Below are 18,256 nucleotides of genomic sequence, written 5' to 3'. Positions count from 1 at the left end.
GAAAAAAAGTGGGGTTAAGTTTGAAGACAATCTATAAACAACCAAACTCATGGACGGAGTTCTATTCTTAGTTTCACACATATCTTTAGTTCGAGTCGTGTTCAGTCTTTTCACTACATCGAAAGTGTTATAAAAGTGCAATGATTTTAAGGAGATTTTTCTAAATATTATTGCGTATAAACACGTAAGTGTATCATAATTAAACCCCAATTAAATTTTTTTTTCAAAAATATATTTTCGGAAACAAGGATACGTATCAAAATATTCATAAATTTAATCAAAACACGATTTTATTGCAATTTTAAAAGCATTAGTAACTGTGTTTCTTATTACAATCAAATTTCAGGATTTTATTATCAAATTCCGCGGTTATAGCCACATCCGTTAGCTTAAAATAATTACATTTTCTCTAGAAAATTTTCGTTTTTCCTTTTTACAACTATGCAACCAAACATACGGTAAATACCTGAATAAACCCTCTAATCGTGCTCTTGATATTTGTTTATTTATATGTATACGAAAAACTATTGGATGGCATTCAAACACAGGACAAGTTCGATATAAATAGCAGTATATAAGCGCTTTAATTATGTCAGGTAATACATGAGTTCGTAGATTTTTTATTTAATGAAGCCAGAAGAAAATTTTGTTTCGAATCAAAATTTTACCTTGTCGTTTTTAACATATTTTTATATTTATACAGGATAATACATGGTAAAAATAGAACGAATTTGACAAAAATAGAGAAACACGTATTTAATCGGGTTGCTGGCTTAAAACAAAAATTATAGGTCAGTGCTAAATAGGATTTTAATCACTTCAAACCGAAATCTTCACTGTAGAAAGAATGCGTTTAGTCCATATATAGAAAAGATAGAGATTTCTTGTACTTTTGTTGGCTAGGCACAAGATGACCTCTTTTCCGATCGTTTTACACTAGTCGAACAACAATGCGGAGAGAGATAACTTCTGTTTTTATGTCTGAAGTCCTTAATTAATTTGATATTTTTACAATAATAACTCGTCTTTACGATAAATAATAAGAATATTAAGTCTAGAGTTAAAAATCAGTGAAAATGCGGTGAAAGTCTTATCACTCTCTTTGCAGTAGTTTAAATAAAACTTGCAAATAACTGAAGGAGATTAAGTGGGTAAATATATCAAACTTAGTTTGTCGTATAACAAAATAACAAAATTATTTAGGTTTACTTCTGGAAATCGAAAATCTATAAATTTAATATGTGTACATATTTCGATCAAAACTGTAACATCTGTAAAATTTCACCTTGAAACTAATCTGTTATTTTATTTGTAAACATTTCCCTAAATTTGATTGTTTACACACTTATTGGTTTATAATCGCGTATGAAATTCGTTTTATACTAAACAAACAGCAATCTGTTCAATTTTTATTTAGTTATTACCATAAACTAAAGGATTATAGTGAGAAGTTTACGATATTAAAAGAGGAGATAAAAATTTGACAGTGGATCAGATAAAACATAAAATTAAATGACCTTAAAATTAAAATTTAAGGTAGTACCGCAGAGATAAAACATTTTATTTAATTTAATAAAAAATATATAGAAGGAGGAGAAGAAACGAATTTGAACAATTTTAAATTTGATGACGAACGAAAAAATTCCTGTTTTATTGTGAAACCTGTAATTCTGGTAGTTTTAACGCTGCGCTTATGAAATTTAAAGGAGATTATTACTTATTCCAAATCACAAAATGATATTTTATTTTTTTAACTTTAATTTTGGATTTGTGTGCAGCAACTAAATTGAACTGCCAACTTCCAAAACTTTGGAGCAGTCTCGTCGAATTTGTAAAATTTTTATTTTAGAAATTTTTTTGTTGGAGCCTTTAGGTTCTTCAGGAAGGTACTTGAAGTTGTATGTTTTTGTATAAATTGGTGTGAAAATGAGTGTAAATTGAAAGAAAAGTGTATCTCCTAATTGTTTCAGAGGAAGAGAGAGGGGTCATAGGTGAACTGATCGGAATTGACCACGAGTAGGAATGGCTCAGTGTCCCTACCAGAGCTTCGAACCGGTCGGGGCTTGTATGCAGCGCGATGTGGATTATTGTGAGTTTAATGACGAGGACGAAATGGTGACGACCGAGCGCGAGTTAGCGGAGGACGCGCAGTGGAAAAAAATTCAACAAAACACCTTCACGAGATGGGCTAATGAGCATCTGAAGACTGTGGAAAAACATATAGGAAACTTGGAGACTGATCTTAGTGACGGATTAAGACTAATCACCTTAATCGAAGTGCTAGCAGGAAAACGTCTGCCCAAACACAACAAGAAGCCGTCATTTCGTTCGCAAAAACTAGAAAATGTCTCAGTGGCTCTCAAATTCCTGCAAGACGACGAGGGAATTAGAATTGTTAATATCGGTGAGTGGACACCGGCTATGTTCTCTTTTTCTTGGGCCGGCAGCCGGCTCCTGCTTTTTGTCCACTAACCACGTTTTTCCTGCAAATTCCTGCTTGAATTTTTCCCGCCAAAATTATTACCATAACAGCGAGAAATTTGCTGTAATTGCTAAAAATAACAAGCGACGTTTACCGGAAAAGGTTCATTTGAATAATCTCCAGGTTCCATTTCATTTTGATGATTCGTCAAATTTACATTGTTGCTGAATTCGCGTAAGATTCTGTCAATAGTCATGTTTATAAATAGAGCAAATCGTTATTATAATCAAATATTTTTCTACCGGTATTGGTTCACTTTTTAAATAATACACGGACGTTCAAGGCTAAAAAAAACGACAGTTTCTAAACTCGTTTCTACAGCACAGCTCTGTGTTGCCGACGAATCATGTTTTCGTCACTATTTTGAGTCTTTTTCCTTTACATTATCAGAGACTTCACCTTTTGCACACACTCGAGATAATTCTTTATCTCCCGTGACTATTTATCAGCGCATCCATTTGAATTTTGTTGTCGCCAAAATTTCGACCACAATTTAAGAAAAAGGAACATTCTAGAAGACGTTTTTGTCATTTAAGGATCATCAAAATTCCACCTAAGACGAGCAAATCCAATTTCATTGTACACTTAATCTCGCGAGATTTTCGTCCCTTTATCACACTTTTATTATTGTTTGTATGCAACTATCGTTTAACATTTCATCCAAATAAAAAGCCGAAACCTTCACGCTTGAAAATCAGCAACAAAACCACAAGAAATGTATGTTATTCACACAGTATTGTTTCTATGAATACTCAAAATAGTACCTGATGTAATTTTAGTTAAAAATGCAATAATCAGTTTCCATATTCAACCTTGACATTTTTATTACCGAAATAATTCGTTCATCCCACAATCGAAATCAAATCACAATTTAGTAGCTGTTATCATTGCTGATTTTTGTTGTAAATACAGGGTGGAGTCGTAAAAGTCTATCAATATATCAAGTTTGTTGATATTAACATTTGATGACTGATTTATGATGTTCCGAATGAGATTATGTTTGTTTTGAGGATTGTGGTTTGTACTTATAGTTAATTTCATTGTCTGGCGAATTTTAATGACGGCTTTCAAAAACCTGACAATTTCAAAGAAAGTAAAAGTTTTGTGTGTCAATGACTAATTGATTTTGGGAGCGCACTGTATAATTAATGTAAGAACCACGAAACATGTCTGGAATACCAAAGGAAGTAGTAATTTATAACGTTATCGTTTTCCTCTTTCGATAATGTGAAAAATCGCGTCTAACTTTTCTGTTTGGCTAAATACTCAAGGTGTGTAGAATGAGTAAAGTGTTTGATTTTAAATTCTTGGAAAGTTTGTCAGTCATTCATCGATTTGTAAAACTTTATTTATAAGTATGACATCATCCCGCTTAAACCTTATTTGTGCACTTGAAATTCCTCAATTAATTTGGAAAATGCATTAAATTTTTATCTCTTGGTTAGTACAATGCGTGGATCTTATATCATATTTTTCTTTGAAACCTGACGCTATCGACCTTATAACACTTATCGTCATGTATTCCTTAGTGATTCACTCCCATAAGAATTTTCGAATACCTTTGGCCAAACCGATTAGACTGCCACAAATTGATAACAGTTGGGTAAAGTGGCATTGAAACGGATGTTACGTAAGAATTCTTTGAATCCCAGTCGAACTTGACCACTCGTCTGCTGTTTTAAACGCTTGCATATATGGAAATGATCGCGATCTTTCTTCAACTTAACTGATCGCCTTGGCTGTCTAGGTAGACCCAGTTAAGAGTACACTGTTCTACATTTCTTTATGCTTTTATTAGCGCGATTTAACACCCATTCTCTTCGCCGGATGAGGATATTTGCGTTCCCAGAAGGGAAAATGAGCCAAGGACTCAATTCCGTAAAAAGTGAAATTAGATTTGGCTCCAAATTCCAGAGGTTTTTTGCTCTATTTTCGTGTTTGCGTGTTTGGAGCTGATTATTCTGTTTTTGGGCAATCAAATGATTCACAACCCAAAAGGAAGAAAAACGGAGATTGCGATCGCCAAATGTTTAGGTTTTTGGTCAAAATTCAAATTTTGCAGCTCGTCTTATGATTCATATCTTCACAATACTCAATGCATGTCAAGTTCACTTTCATTTCTGTAATTTAATTTGTTTACTAATATTTTGTCTTTACCGCAGATTCAAGTCACATCGTGGATTGCAAATTAAAATTAATATTAGGCCTAATATGGACTCTAATTCTGCATTATTCTATATCTCTGCCCATGTGGGAGGGCGAGGACGATCTGAACAACAGTGGATCCGAGCCCACACCAAAACAAAGGTATATTGCCCTGTAATATTGACCCAATATTGATTGATTGACTTCAGACTCATGAATTGGATCCAATCAAAATTGCCAGACTTGCCAATACATAATTTTACGACAGACTGGAATGATGGGAAAGCTGTGGGAGCTTTAGTTGATGCCGTTGCACCTGGACTTTGTCCAGATTGGCCGGTAAGTGCTTTTGTCTACAATAAATGCCGTCACCTCGAAAATAATAATTAAGAGAGGTCACCATCATAAAAAGTTGACGTCATTCATTTAGCCCGAAAATATTATACAGTGACGGCCAAAATTAAGTCGTTCAACTTTGTAATCCAGGCCAAAAATTCAACTGTTGAACTACCAAGAGTAGCCACGAGGGATAATCTGTGTCTTCAAATAGTTTAGTTGATTGCGAATGGGTTTAAAAACAAAAGAAAATAAGCAAACCACTGCATAAATGTTATTTTTTCTTTTGTTTAATCATCATAATGCCTACTTTGAAAGCCCGTTTTACACTGCTCAATTTGTCTTATCTTTGTGTTATCTGCAGGATTGGAACCCCAAAGACTCCGTCCAGAATGCCTCTGAGGCTATGGGTCTCGCTGACGACTGGTTAAATGTCCCTCAACTGATCAAACCGGAAGAAATAGTAAACCCCAATGTCGACGAACAATCAATGATGACATACTTATCTCAATTTCCTAACGCTAAACTAAAACAAGGAGCACCGTTACGTCCAAGAACTAGTCCAAACAAGTAAGTCTCGATTTATTATAAATAAGTCTTGGAAATCGCCACGGGAATGATATTAATGAATTTTCTTTCTTTCGAGTTTAGAATTCCCCCTCCTAGGTAAGTCTTTACGGCCAAAAATTAACGTATTAATACCAATAGAATGGTTTTCTCTCATAGACACCTAACAGTGTGTGTTTGATGTTTGTTTCACCTTGTAACCACACGTAATATTACAAACAAATTTTTTTCCAGAGTAAGAGTTTATGGTCCTGGAATTGAACCCACCGGACCAGTCGTCGGAGCTCCCGCTAATTTTACTGTTGAGACTTTCTCCGCTGGTAAAGGAGAAGTTGATGTGGTTGTCGAAAATCCAAAAGGACTAAGAGAACCAGTTGAAGTTCGGTTTAACAATGATAGAAATTTAACGTACTCCGTTGCTTACACCCCCCAACTGGAAGGTACCCATAAAGTTTCCGTGAAGTTCGCTGGAAGGGAAGTACCGAAGAGTCCTTACAACGTCAAAGTTGAAGGACACGCAGGAGACCCCAAAAAAGTGACGGCTTCTGGACCTGGACTACAACCCGATGGGGTTTGCGTGAATAGACCGACGTATTTTGATATTTCGACTAAAAGTTCGTAACGTTTTCTTAATAAAATTATTTCTTAATTCTTCTTCTTGTAGATGCCGGGAAAGGCGTTCCCGAAGTGATCATCCTGGACCCGTCAGGGAACAAGAACTCCGTTCCTGTCAGCGTCCGTCAAACAACCCCCGATGTTTGGCGCTGCGAATACTTTTCACCAATTATCGGTCTACATTCCGTTAACATTTTCTTCGCTGGACAACCCATTCCAAAAAGTCCCTTTGGTGTTCGCGTGGCCCCCGTCTCCGACGCTAAAAAAGTCAAAGCGAGTGGTCGCGGTCTTCAACCAGCTGGTGTTCGCGTAAAAGACGACGCTGATTTCAAAATTTATACAGAGGGAGCTGGAGAAGGAGTCCCCGAGGTACAAATTATAGGACCAGGAGGTGTTAAAGAACACTGCAAAATCACGAAAGTCGATGGAACGACGTACTACGCCGTATATCACCCAATGAAAGAAGGAAGATACATCGTTATGATAACCTTCGCCGGACAGGAGATTTACAAATCTCCCTTCGAAGTGAATGTGGGTCCTTATAAAGAAACTTTGATTCGAGCATACGGCCCTGGATTAGCAGGAGGCGTTGTTGGATATCCCGCGTTATTCACTGTGGAAACAAACGGAGAAACTGGAGCTCTTGGTTTTAGCATCCAAGGACCGTCCCAAGCGAAAATTGAGTGTCACGACAACGGCGATGGTTCCGCTGATGTAAGATACTACCCAACAGCTCAAGGAGAATATGCCGTTCATATTCTGTGTGACAACGAAGACATTCCTAAAAGTCCCCACATTGCTCAAATTCTACCCAACACCGATTATTATCCCGAGAAAGTTGAAGTGTACGGTCCTGGCATTGAACCTTCAGGAGTACAAAAAGACGTTCCGGCGAAATTCACAGTTGACACTCGAAAAGCAGGAGCTGCACCTCTAGACGTCCGAGTGACGGACGGTAATTGCAAATCAGTTGATGTTAAACTGACTGAGAAATCCGACGGGACTTACGAAGCGGTTTATGTTCCTCACGAAGGAACTAAACACACCGTTCAAGTTAATTATGGAGGCGTCGCGACGAAGAACTCACCGTTTAGAGTGAAAGTCGGAGAACCTCTTGATGTTTCAAAAATTCATTGCTTTGGACCCGGGATACAAGATGGGGTTAAAACCAACACACCCACTCATTTTAACATTGATGCTAGGTAAATTCTATTTTTTTGCTCGCCGAAATTTCATTTTTCTCCCCAGAAATGCGGGCGAAGCTGATTTGGACGTCCATTTAGTGAATGAAGAAACTCGTCAAGCAATTCCGGTGAAATTAACGGATAATGGGGATCGAACTTACACTGTCGACTACGAAACTCCTTTCTCTGGAGTTCACAGTGTCACGCTGCATTATGGAGGGCTGAGAATCCCAAGTACTCCGGTGAAGTTCAAAGTGCATCCTAACATCGACGTGTCTAAGATTAAAGTCGATGGATTAGAACCAAGTAAGTAAATAAAACGTGTTTTTCGATCCCTTTTACAATAATTTTGATGAACACAGCGGCTCCAGTGAATAGTTTACAGCAGTTTCGTGTAATCACGCAAGACGCAGGTAAAGCAGAATTCGCTATTTCAATAACTAGTCCATCTGGGAGTAAAATCAAAGCTCATGTTATACCAACCCACGAAGGGTATTTAGTTAATTTTACTCCAACTCAGTTGGGGGAGTATTTGTTGGGGATTTCTTTCGGTGGTGAGCCGATTTCTCATAGACCATTTAGATTGACCTGCTTGACTGGAAGTGATCCTTTGAAAGTGAAGGCTTCCGGTCCTGGTTTACACAGAGGGATTGTAAACAAACCTGCGGAGTTTATGATAGATACTAGAGGAGCAGGTCAAGGTGGTTTAGGCGTGACTGTTGAAGGACCATGTGAAGCAGCTATTAACTGTAGAGATAACGGCGACGGAACGTGTTCCGTTGCGTATTTACCAACAGAAATCGGAGATTATGGGATCAATATCACTTTCAATGACCAACACATCCCCGGTAGCCCATTTCAAGCGATTATTATGCCAGAAGTTGATATGAACAAGATTAAAGTCTCCGGAAGCGGGATTCAGTTGCACGGTAAAATGGTGTGCGTTGGAATGATCAGTTTTCGCTAAATTGGAATGATCTTTACCCTAATTGACGCTGTAGTTTTTGTGCCTTTAACTAGTTTAATGTTTGCACGAGCATGCAAATTTTTACCCCAACTGACTGTTATTTCCTTGCAGGTGTCTTTGTGGACTCTCCCACTGACTTCTTGGTCGATACTAGAGGAATCCCACAGGCTGTTGATGATGGGGTTGTCACCTGCACCATCACCAACCCCTCAGGGACCCAAACACAAAACTTAGTCACTCCTTTACTTGACGGTACTTATAAAGTTAGTTACACTCCCTTTGAAGAAGGGCGACATACTATTGACATCTTCTATGATAACGTTCCCGTCCCTGGATCTCCGTTTATTGTTAACGTAAGACGAGGATGTGACTCCAAGAAATGTCTAGCGTACGGTCCTGGATTAGATCAAGGTTTATTAAACAAATCCAACGTTTTTACTGTGGAAACTAAAGGTGCGGGTACCGGAAGCCTGTCTTTAGCTATTGAAGGGCCATCAGAGGCAAAAATGACGTGTGAAGACAACAGAGATGGTTCTTGTTCTGTAGAATACGTTCCCACAGAACCTGGAGAGTACGATGTTACTATCAAATTCGCTGATCAACACATTTCGGGGTCTCCTTTCAAGGTACTTCGTCGAGAAACGTTGCAATTTTTAAAATTTTCCGTTTCAGGTTAATGTGGTACCTGACGTTGATGAAAAACAAGTCAGCGCCTATGGTCCAGGCTTAGAACCATCAAACTGTCGATCTGGTATCCCTACGAAATTCACCATCGACGCTTCAAAGGCAGGACCAGCGCCTGTAGCAGTCAACATCACTTCGGATCAGAAGCCTCTAAGTAGAAGACCCGAAGTCAAAGATAACGATGATGGTACTTTCGAAGTTTCGTACATCCCACCAAACGAAGGCGCCAATTTAAGAGCACAGATTACGTATAACGGCAAAGATATTCCTAATAGTCCATTCCCTATCAAAGTACGACCAAAAGTTGAACCAGAAAGAGTGAAATTAAGTGGGCCTAGCGTTGATGATAACGGAGTACCAGCCTCTATTCCTACTACTCTTAAAATCGACACGAAAGAAGCAGGATATGGAGATCTTGACGTTCAAATTTTGGGTCCTGACGGTAACCCACGACGCGTTAAAGTCACCGATAACGGCGACGGAACGTATAATGCCGTGTTCGTTCCTGATGACTGCGGAAGGTACAAGTTAAACGTCAAATATGGAGGGAAAGACGTAACCAAACAACCAATTCCCGTTCAAGTTTACGCCATTGGAAACGTAAGTTCGTCGTACTTTTTTTTTTCATTTCTAATTTCGAGGATTTAGGCCGAAAAATGTAAAATTACTGAAGGATTAGAAAAGACTCTGTCTAGCGGAGAGTCGTACTGTATTACTGTGAACACCGAAAATGCAGGAAGAGGTGCCGTTACTTGCAGGATTAGATCGACAAGTGGCAGTGATTTGGATATTAATATTGTCGATAATGGAGATGGAACTGTCAATATTTATTATACGGTGAAAGACGCTGATGATTATACGATTAACATTAAGTTTGGGGGACAGCCTGTCCCGGGTGGCTTCTACACGTTCAGGGTAAGTCAAAAAAAAATTTGTCACTATAAAATATACCATGAAATGAACCCCAAAAATTTGAAAAACCACTCAGGGCTCTGATGTTGAGCCTCACTACGAATCGGTTTTTGATCTATTTGCTTAAAAAATGTTACCACAGAACTTCAAGACTTGGCCAATTATTTATTGCTTTTTACTACATTGTTAATAATTTTCGTCGCCAAAGTTCCTGTCGAAACTTTGGGAAATGAAAACAATTTTTCGTCAAATTGATCTGAAACAGTTTTTTCTAATTTCGCCAGAAAGCTAAAATTGGACACGATCAGATATAAAATCGGAGGCCGTGAAAATCGAAAAATCGTTAATATTGGACCAGTTTTCAAAATATGCGCCGTGAAATTTGACACGAAATTTTTGGAAAATCATCAAAAACAAATCACAGTTCGAGCGTGAAGAATTTGGGCTAAAAATAAAATATAGAATAAAATTTGTTTTTGGCTTACCTTAAATTTGAATAAGATTAATTTTTTCGGAATTGAAGCTTGTGAAGCTAAAAAAATACGAAAATATCGCGACGAAAATATCCTTCAGAGCGAAGTAAACAATTGTATTGTGTATTGTTAGTTTTAAATGAAGAATTTGTTGTCGCGATCTATTTTTGGAGAGTATTTGAGACATGAAAAATATACAATAGTTTTGCTGTTTTCGAGTACGAAAGTTTCCAAAACACTTATTTAGGGACTGGGCCGTTCCGGTCGTTAAAATGTGTCAAGGTGCGTCTATCTAAACTAGTAAAATTTGAGTTCGATGCACCAAATCAAACTAAAAGTGTGTTTCTTTTTATAAAGTTTATTTCAGTTTTAAATGTAAATAAACAACAATAGATATTTTTGGAGAAGGATTAATAAGACTTTTGTAACAGAACGGTTGCTGTTTATAAAATAAAAGAACTAATTGTGTATTTTTACTGTTCCGTGTTCAATTTTCGATCAACTCGAACTAAGAGAGATTGTTTTGAAGTTTTGTGAACTTTTATTATAGCTTATCATCTGAAATATCTCGAATTTTTGGCTGGTGGCATATAGTAGTGTAGACAATTCTGTCGTCATAATTCCCCCACTCATAGAACGACGAAAACGTCGCTCCACCCTCTACTTAATTCCCAGAAACTGGATCTATTTTGTATTTAATTACAATGCACTTGATTTATTTTAAATGCAATTTTGAGTTGGCCCCTTGATTTTCGGTTTCATCGCAGTGAGTATTTTTGAGAGTGCGTCTCTTTTAGTGCTTTTCTCCATTGTCTCATATTACCAATTTTTGATTAAATTTATATTGGCGGAAACAATCGAAAAGTTCCGAACTTTTAAGAGGACACCCAGATTTTCAAATTTTATATGCATGTAATTTAATTGTCTTCAGTCTTGTGAACGCGATCCAAAGCGGCTCCAGAAGGTACGACTCTCTGTAGTGGCTTAATATTTTTCATTGTTCTTTGCTACGATTTATTTTTAATTTAAATTTCCCGGGACTTATGAATTATTACTGCTTTAATAACATTTCTATAGATTTCCTTAGTGCTTCTTTGAAAACTATTTTCGAATTTTATAAATAGTTGTCATTTCCTGGCCTTCCAGAGCTTCGCGTTTTGTTGAATCTTCTTGTTAATCGCTCATTTTATATTTAGATACGCTAATTTATCCTTAGAAGACAAATAATAACTCTTTTTTTTATGTAGTGATTTGTCTTAACGTCAACGAGTATTAATGTAAAAATTCACATTTTTGTGCCAAGACAATCCTGAATCAATGACCCGAGAAAATCGAGCTTTAATTCAACATTTTCGCGCTTAAATTAATTAGATTGTTTGCGAAAACTAAAATAATTCGTTGCCAAGTAAAGTGCGTGACAAAAATCAGACAGTGTTTACACAACTACTAGAACTATGAAAATCATTTTAATTATTCTGTTTTACTAACAAAATTGATGACAAAGACAGGTTAAGTAGACTGGTAAATTAATTGGCACAATTCCTCTTACAGACAGTTTAATTAATCGATAATGAATTGGGTTTGTTAAAAAAAAAATCGTTGGAGCCAACAAAGTAAAAATTTCGTGCCGCCAAAATAGTACGGCGATTATCTAGAAGTGAGAAATTGCCGACAGGTGGATCAAATAAATAGAACTAGAAAATATTTTCCTAATTTAAACGCATGTGCATTGCTCTTTTACGTGTTTTATAAAAGCTATTATCGCAGTTCCAAAAAATTACCAGGCGTCGTTTACTGTGCCAATGTTTCATGCAGAAGATAATTTATTAACGGAATTAAGCGAGCAATCACCTGCGACAATGCGATTTTTTACCGATATACTAAAAAGGAGGCAAAAATTATTAAATGCGCCCAAAATAACTCCGAAACATGTGTTTAGGTAATTATCTTTGGAGTTTGTTTGTATAATTATGTTAATTCTAAAATTATTACAAGATTTATGTTTTGGGGGAAAAAAGGAGACAGTCTGATGCGATTTGTATTTATTATTTTATTTTAATGACAGACGGAAATAGAATTTGAGCCACTTGGTTTCCCAATATTCAAAATCAGAGTTCAAAGTTCTCATTCAGGAAACATTTTTTGTCTAGACTTTATAAAACGAACGACTAATTGTGAAATGTTTTCTGATTCTTTTAAATTTAGACGATTTTGATAAAGTTAGCTTATACCCAAACTTATCCCTCATTTTATAATATAAAATTCCCGTTTTAGAAAATTCGAAATATTAAACCAAATATGAATAAAAAGTGCCAATTTTAAATATTTTTTGTTCTAAACGTGCGGGTGTTCGAATTATAACATTTATTTAGTTGCACTTTAGAACCTTAGATCTTTAGAAATTGACGAAAATTTGGCATTTAGAGCTTTCAGAGGAATCTGAACGAAAATATAATTGTGTTTCCGCTTCCAGGCCGAAGAAGTGAGCAAATCCGAAAAAACCAGCGTAAGCCATTCCCAAACCGACTCAGTCGTCAAGAAGACATCCACTTCAAAACAGACTTTCCGACCTCTGAATTTTGATAATATTCCGTTACCAAGCACCGGAGGACACGTCACAGGTAACAATAAAATCTTCGTTGAATTCCAATCCCGCCAGCGTCAACTTTTGACACATTTCGATATTTTTAGATAGAAACTATTAAACACCTTATTTATTTCGTGTAGTCATCCATGTCTGGATGCTTATTAGTTCAATTTCCACCACACAAATTAGCGCAGTTGCATCTAAAATTCACATGTATCGCGTCAAAAAATGTCCCCAAATTGGTCGGAATTTTCTAGTTTATACATTAAATTCTTTAAAACTGTAACCCACTCTGAAATTGACCGTGAAGAGTTTCCTGTTGTGTACCGGAAAGTACCATCAATTCCGATTGGGGGTAAAGGTTTCGGGGTGGATTTCTCCCCTTTGACTTTTCTCTCTTGTTTTTCAATCTACACCCACCAAGGTAGTGTTATAAACCCAACAACCCCATAACTCTTTATTTTTTCCAGCGGAAATCAAAATGCCAAGCGGAAACATCGATAAACCCGTAATTGAAGACAACCACGATGGTACAGTTTCCATCCGTTACGACCCTCGCGAAGAAGGTCTCCACGAACTAGCTGTGAAATTCAACGGTGAACATGTCCAAGGCTCCCCTTATAAAATCCACGTTGATTCCATCAGTTCTGGATATGTAACCGCTTATGGTCCTGGACTAACCCATGGCGTTTCTGGAGAACCCAGCAACTTCGCAATTTCCACTAAGGGCGCAGGTGCTGGTGGCCTTTCCATGGCTGTGGAAGGTCCCAGCAAGGCTGAAATCAGCTGCCACGACAATAAAGATGGTACTGTTTCCGTCTCCTATCTCCCAACAGCTCCAGGAGAATACAAAATCTCCGTTCGTTTCGGTGATAAACATATCAAAGGATCACCATTCAACGCAAAGATCACCGGCGAAGGCCGCAAGAGAAACCAAATCTCTGTTGGCTCTTGCAGTGAAGTGTCTCTTCCTGGAAAGATTTCCGACGCTGATATTAGATCACTTAATGCTTCGATTCAAGCACCGAGCGGTCTGGAAGAACCGTGTTTCTTGAAGCGGTTACCAACGGGAAATATCGGCATTTCTTTCACTCCTAGAGAAATAGGAGAACATGTCGTTTCCGTCAAAAAACTGGGTAATCACATCACCAACTCCCCTTTTAAAATCAACGTTTGTGAACGCGAAGTTGGTGACGCCAGAAAAGTTAATGTCTCTGGAAACGCATTGAAAGAAGGAAAAACACACGTCCAAAACACCTTCAATGTCGATACAAGAAACGCAGGATTTGGGGGGCTTTCTTTATCCATCGAAGGACCAAGTAAAGCGGAGATTCAGTGTAATGATAACACTGATGGGACGTTGAATATTTCCTACAAACCCACAGAGCCTGGATATTATATCGTTAATTTGAAGTTTGCCGACCACCACGTCAATGGATCACCATTTACGGTCAAGGTAAGCAAAATATGATGTACTCAACTATTTTCAAACTAAAAAATGTCGCTTTCAAGTGACTCACAAACACTTATTTATATACCATCGTTAAAACTTTGTTCCAAAAAATTGGAAAATTCGCAATTTCTTTCGGCGGCCAATCTCGCGTATTTATAGAATGTTAATGTCAAGGCTTCTTCAGTTATTTAGGCACTTGGATCTTATTATTTCCAATAAATCGGGAGCGATGAACTATCGATATCAGCCAAATACTAGTTTTCTTTGATATAATGAAAGCGATTTATTAGTAACAATTTAGCTTTCGAGTCGCCAGGATTTATACATTGTGTAAATAAGAAACTGGTTCAGAATGTTGGTGCCAACTAAATTAATTTTCTTCATTACTTCTGCTAGAACTCCACACCTCCTTTTGTTTGGGTTTTAAGTCTGCCAGTTTTTTTACTCACTTTTTTAACTTTCCATGAAATTGGTTCTGTAAATTTTAGCGGGGCTCAAGTTCTTATCTTTTTTGTGACAAATTGATTTAGGGACATTAAGTGGATCTAACTTCGTAGGAGACGACATATGAAGATAAACCTGAAGATAGTCATTTATATAAATCTGCGATCTCTAAAAGCTAGGAGCGAATTTTAACAAATTTTTGTTTTAGGTGACTGGCGAAGGCACCAACAGGCAAAGAGAGCGCATCCAGCGCCAACGCGAAGCCGTCCCCATCACCGAGGTGGGAAGCCAGTGCAAGCTCACTTTTAAAATGCCTGGTAAGGCTCCCGGCGCCCCCATGTGCCCCAATTAAAACTTTCTTTAGGTATAACATCGTTCGATCTCAGCGCTACGGTTACATCTCCTGGTGGTGTAACCGAAGACGCGGTCATCAACGAGGTCCAAGACGGTCTCTACGCTGTTCATTTCGTACCAAAAGAATTAGGAGTTCACACTGTCTCTGTTAGATACAAAGAAATCCACATCCCTGGGTCTCCATTCCAGTTTACGGTGGGGCCTTACCGTGACCATGGCGCTCATTTGGTAAAAGCAGGAGGAGCAGGATTAGAAAGAGGGGAACAAGGAGAACTCAATGAGTTTAATGTGTGGACCAGGGAAGCCGGAAGTGGCCAACTGGCGATTTCCGTTGAAGGTCCCAGTAAAGCAGAAATCAATTTCACCGATCGCAAAGATGGTTCCTGTGACGTTTCTTATAGAGTCTCTGAACCAGGCAAGTTATTCTTAAATAAAACATAAATCATTCAAGTGTGTAAGAATTGGCAAGCGTTGTGGTTGTAGGCGGCACCGGAAACGTATTAATAATTAGGGTTTATAACAACGCGGTTTTAAACAATCAATTAGTTCAAAGGGTTGTTTTAAATTCAAAGGGATCATCGCGTATCACTGGTTGCATACATCAATCAAAATAATGAAATAATTGTTTAAATATTGCGCATCGGCGCGTTTTAAATGGTTTGAATGAGTAGTTGGCAGTCGACTCGAGAGCTGAATATTTTTGGAAAGTGACAAACAATCATGTGAATGAAGTTAACAGATTTTTGCAAGCGAGTGTGGTTGTGCCGTTCCGGATTTGCTCCGGTTTTTTTTTATTGTGACAATAAAAACGTGTAAATTTCATGATACGAGAGAAGCATGTGATATATTTACAAAATTGATTTCTGGCATTGTTCCAAACTAAAATTTGTAGCATGTTTCAAAGTGTGTTATGCTGTGACAAAAAAATAACTTCAAGGTAGTTTTCAAAGTTAAATATAGAAGATTGAATCATATATTTAATAGTTACTAAGATATTTTTCATATGACTAAAGTAGTCAGCCGATATATGCTTGTTCTCGTCCACGAGTCAATGTTTCGTTTATTATTGTGACAATAAAGAATGTATAAAGTGTGTCATGAGATAAATTTAAACCCCTCACCCAGAGAGGAAGAAGGTTCTTTCTCCAAAATCAGTTTATTGGTGAATTGGTAACACTTAGTTTTGTGACAGGTGAATACCGTATTGGATTGAAATTCAACGACGAACATGTGCCAGATTCACCCTTCAAGGTTTACATTTCACCAGCTGTAGGTGACGCGCATTTGCTTGAAGTGGCGCAATTCCCAGAGGGTTGCATCCAGGCTGATAAACCCTCGCAATTCATCGTGCGTAGAAACGGCGCCAAGGGAAATCTCGACGCCAAGGTAAGACAAACATTCAACAAAATATAAACAGTTCAAATATTTCTCTGCTTGTTTATTTGTTTTGACAGAACTCTTAAATTTGCGTGGCTACCACCGAATAAACGCCACTTTTTTATCAGTGGGGAATTAAACCAGTTTCATTCATGATTCTGGACAGCGAAAGTGGTCCAATTCCCACAAAATTGGCTCAAAATTCACTTTTTTGCTCCTGATAATATTCGTCCCTCCTTACACCTTCTATGTTCCTGACACCTCCGCATCGATTTTTCTCTAACGAAATTCCTACAAATTCAGTTGGGAGACTCCTTCAACTTATATGTGCCTAATATCAAAGTTAATTGCGATTCTACATAAATTAATTATGATTCTACCGACTTTACCAGAGTTGGCGTTTTATTGGTTGCATAACTGACGGGGGCACATTTTGAAACTAATCCCACTGGTGTCTTATTTTCAGATTATCGGGCCCTCAGGTACTGAAGATGATTGCTTCGTCCAGATCATCGATCTTGAGGAGTATTCCGTTCGTTTTATGCCCCGAGAGAACGGAATTCATAAAATTCACGCCAAGTTCAATGGTGTGCATATCCCCGGGTCCCCCTTCAGTGTTAAAGTTGGTAAAGACACTGCTGATCCTGCTGCTGTGCATGCAGCCGGAGCAGGTCTTGCTGATGTGAAAACAGGTAAAAATTCCTTTGGTAACATCGCAGTTTTACAAATGGGATTTTAGGAGTCAAGACTGACTTTATTATTGACACTGTGAACGCTGGAGCTGGAACTTTGGCTGTTAACATCGACGGTCCCAGTAAAGTCTCGATGGATTGTACTGAAGTCGAAGAGGGATATAAAGTGAGGTATACTCCTTTGGCACCTGGAGACTACTACATCAGTATTAAATACAACAACAATCATATAGTGGGCTCTCCGTTCAAAGTCACAAGCAAAGGTACGTTCAGAAGAGATAAGAACTTGAGAATGAGAGTTTTTTAGGTGACGCGAAAGTCGCCGATCTCGGAGGACAGGAATCCTCATCCGTCGTTGTAGAAACAACCGCCAAAACAGGAAAAGGTCTCAACTCGAAAGGACCTGTTTTACCCCACTTTAAGAGCAACGCATCAAAGGTCACGTCAAAGGGCCAAGGCTTGAAAAAAGCCTACTTAGGGAAACAAAACCAGTTTACAGTTTCCGCCCAAGATGCCGGTCAGTATCATTGTTACAAAATCAATTTTTTCAAGTTGTTTTTTAGGGACTAACATTTTGTTCGTTGGAGTTCATGGACCGAAAGGACCTTGTGAAGAAGTGTTCATTAAACATCAAGGGCGTAATCAGTATGCCGTTAACTACGTCGTCCGAGAAAGAGGAGATTACATCGTTATTGTAAAATGGGGAGACGATCATATTCCAGGTTCTCCGTTTAAAGTAGAAGTTTAAAATAGTTGGTGGAACTTTTTTGTAAATACCTGGTTTTTAAAATCTCCACTGACCCTAGATGGTGCCTTATTATTTTAAGATTATGATTTCTATCTATATGTAGTAAGTTATTCTTAAATCAACAAAATGTAGGAATTTTCGTATATGCAAGAGTTACTTTATTATACTATTATTTATATTTTATTTTTTTTTTCAGTTAAATGTTATTTTACTACAATAAATTTATGCATAAAGTA

General features: G+C 37.7%; 1 protein-coding gene across 6 annotated transcripts; it reads left to right on the top strand.

Annotated features, from left to right (window-relative positions):
* Nucleotides 1–80: 80 nt before the first annotated feature.
* Nucleotides 81–18,253, top strand: cher (filamin A protein cher). Of its 6 annotated transcripts, XM_088047705.1 has the most exons (22): nucleotides 81–184; nucleotides 1,971–2,404; nucleotides 4,645–4,789; nucleotides 4,837–4,966; nucleotides 5,328–5,533; nucleotides 5,615–5,629; nucleotides 5,765–6,144; nucleotides 6,195–7,347; nucleotides 7,394–7,635; nucleotides 7,692–8,258; nucleotides 8,408–8,922; nucleotides 8,969–9,580; nucleotides 9,629–9,895; nucleotides 12,839–12,986; nucleotides 13,423–14,408; nucleotides 15,058–15,166; nucleotides 15,214–15,618; nucleotides 16,396–16,589; nucleotides 17,047–17,272; nucleotides 17,320–17,535; nucleotides 17,580–17,789; nucleotides 17,836–18,253. In XM_088047705.1, exons 2-22 carry the CDS (start codon nucleotides 2,023–2,025, stop codon nucleotides 18,018–18,020), a joined length of 7,293 nt encoding a protein of 2,430 aa, XP_087903831.1. In that variant the 5' UTR covers nucleotides 81–184; nucleotides 1,971–2,022; the 3' UTR covers nucleotides 18,021–18,253. The 6 variants fall into 6 exon arrangements, with proteins under 6 accessions (XP_087903831.1, XP_087903832.1, XP_087903833.1 ...); XM_088047706.1 differs by lacking the exon at nucleotides 5,615–5,629; XM_088047707.1 differs by lacking the exon at nucleotides 7,692–8,258 and having other exon boundaries at nucleotides 82–184.
* Nucleotides 18,254–18,256: the final 3 nt, after the last annotated feature.

This window comes from Gnatocerus cornutus, chromosome 10 (genome assembly GCF_029298725.1).
Source record: "Gnatocerus cornutus isolate USDA-ARS CGAHR chromosome 10, icGnaCorn1.1, whole genome shotgun sequence".
In the NCBI taxonomy this organism is placed as follows: Eukaryota; Metazoa; Arthropoda; class Insecta; order Coleoptera; family Tenebrionidae; genus Gnatocerus; species Gnatocerus cornutus.
The sequence above is the reverse complement of the archived record's forward strand: the minus strand, read 5'-3'. Positions and strand labels throughout refer to the sequence as shown.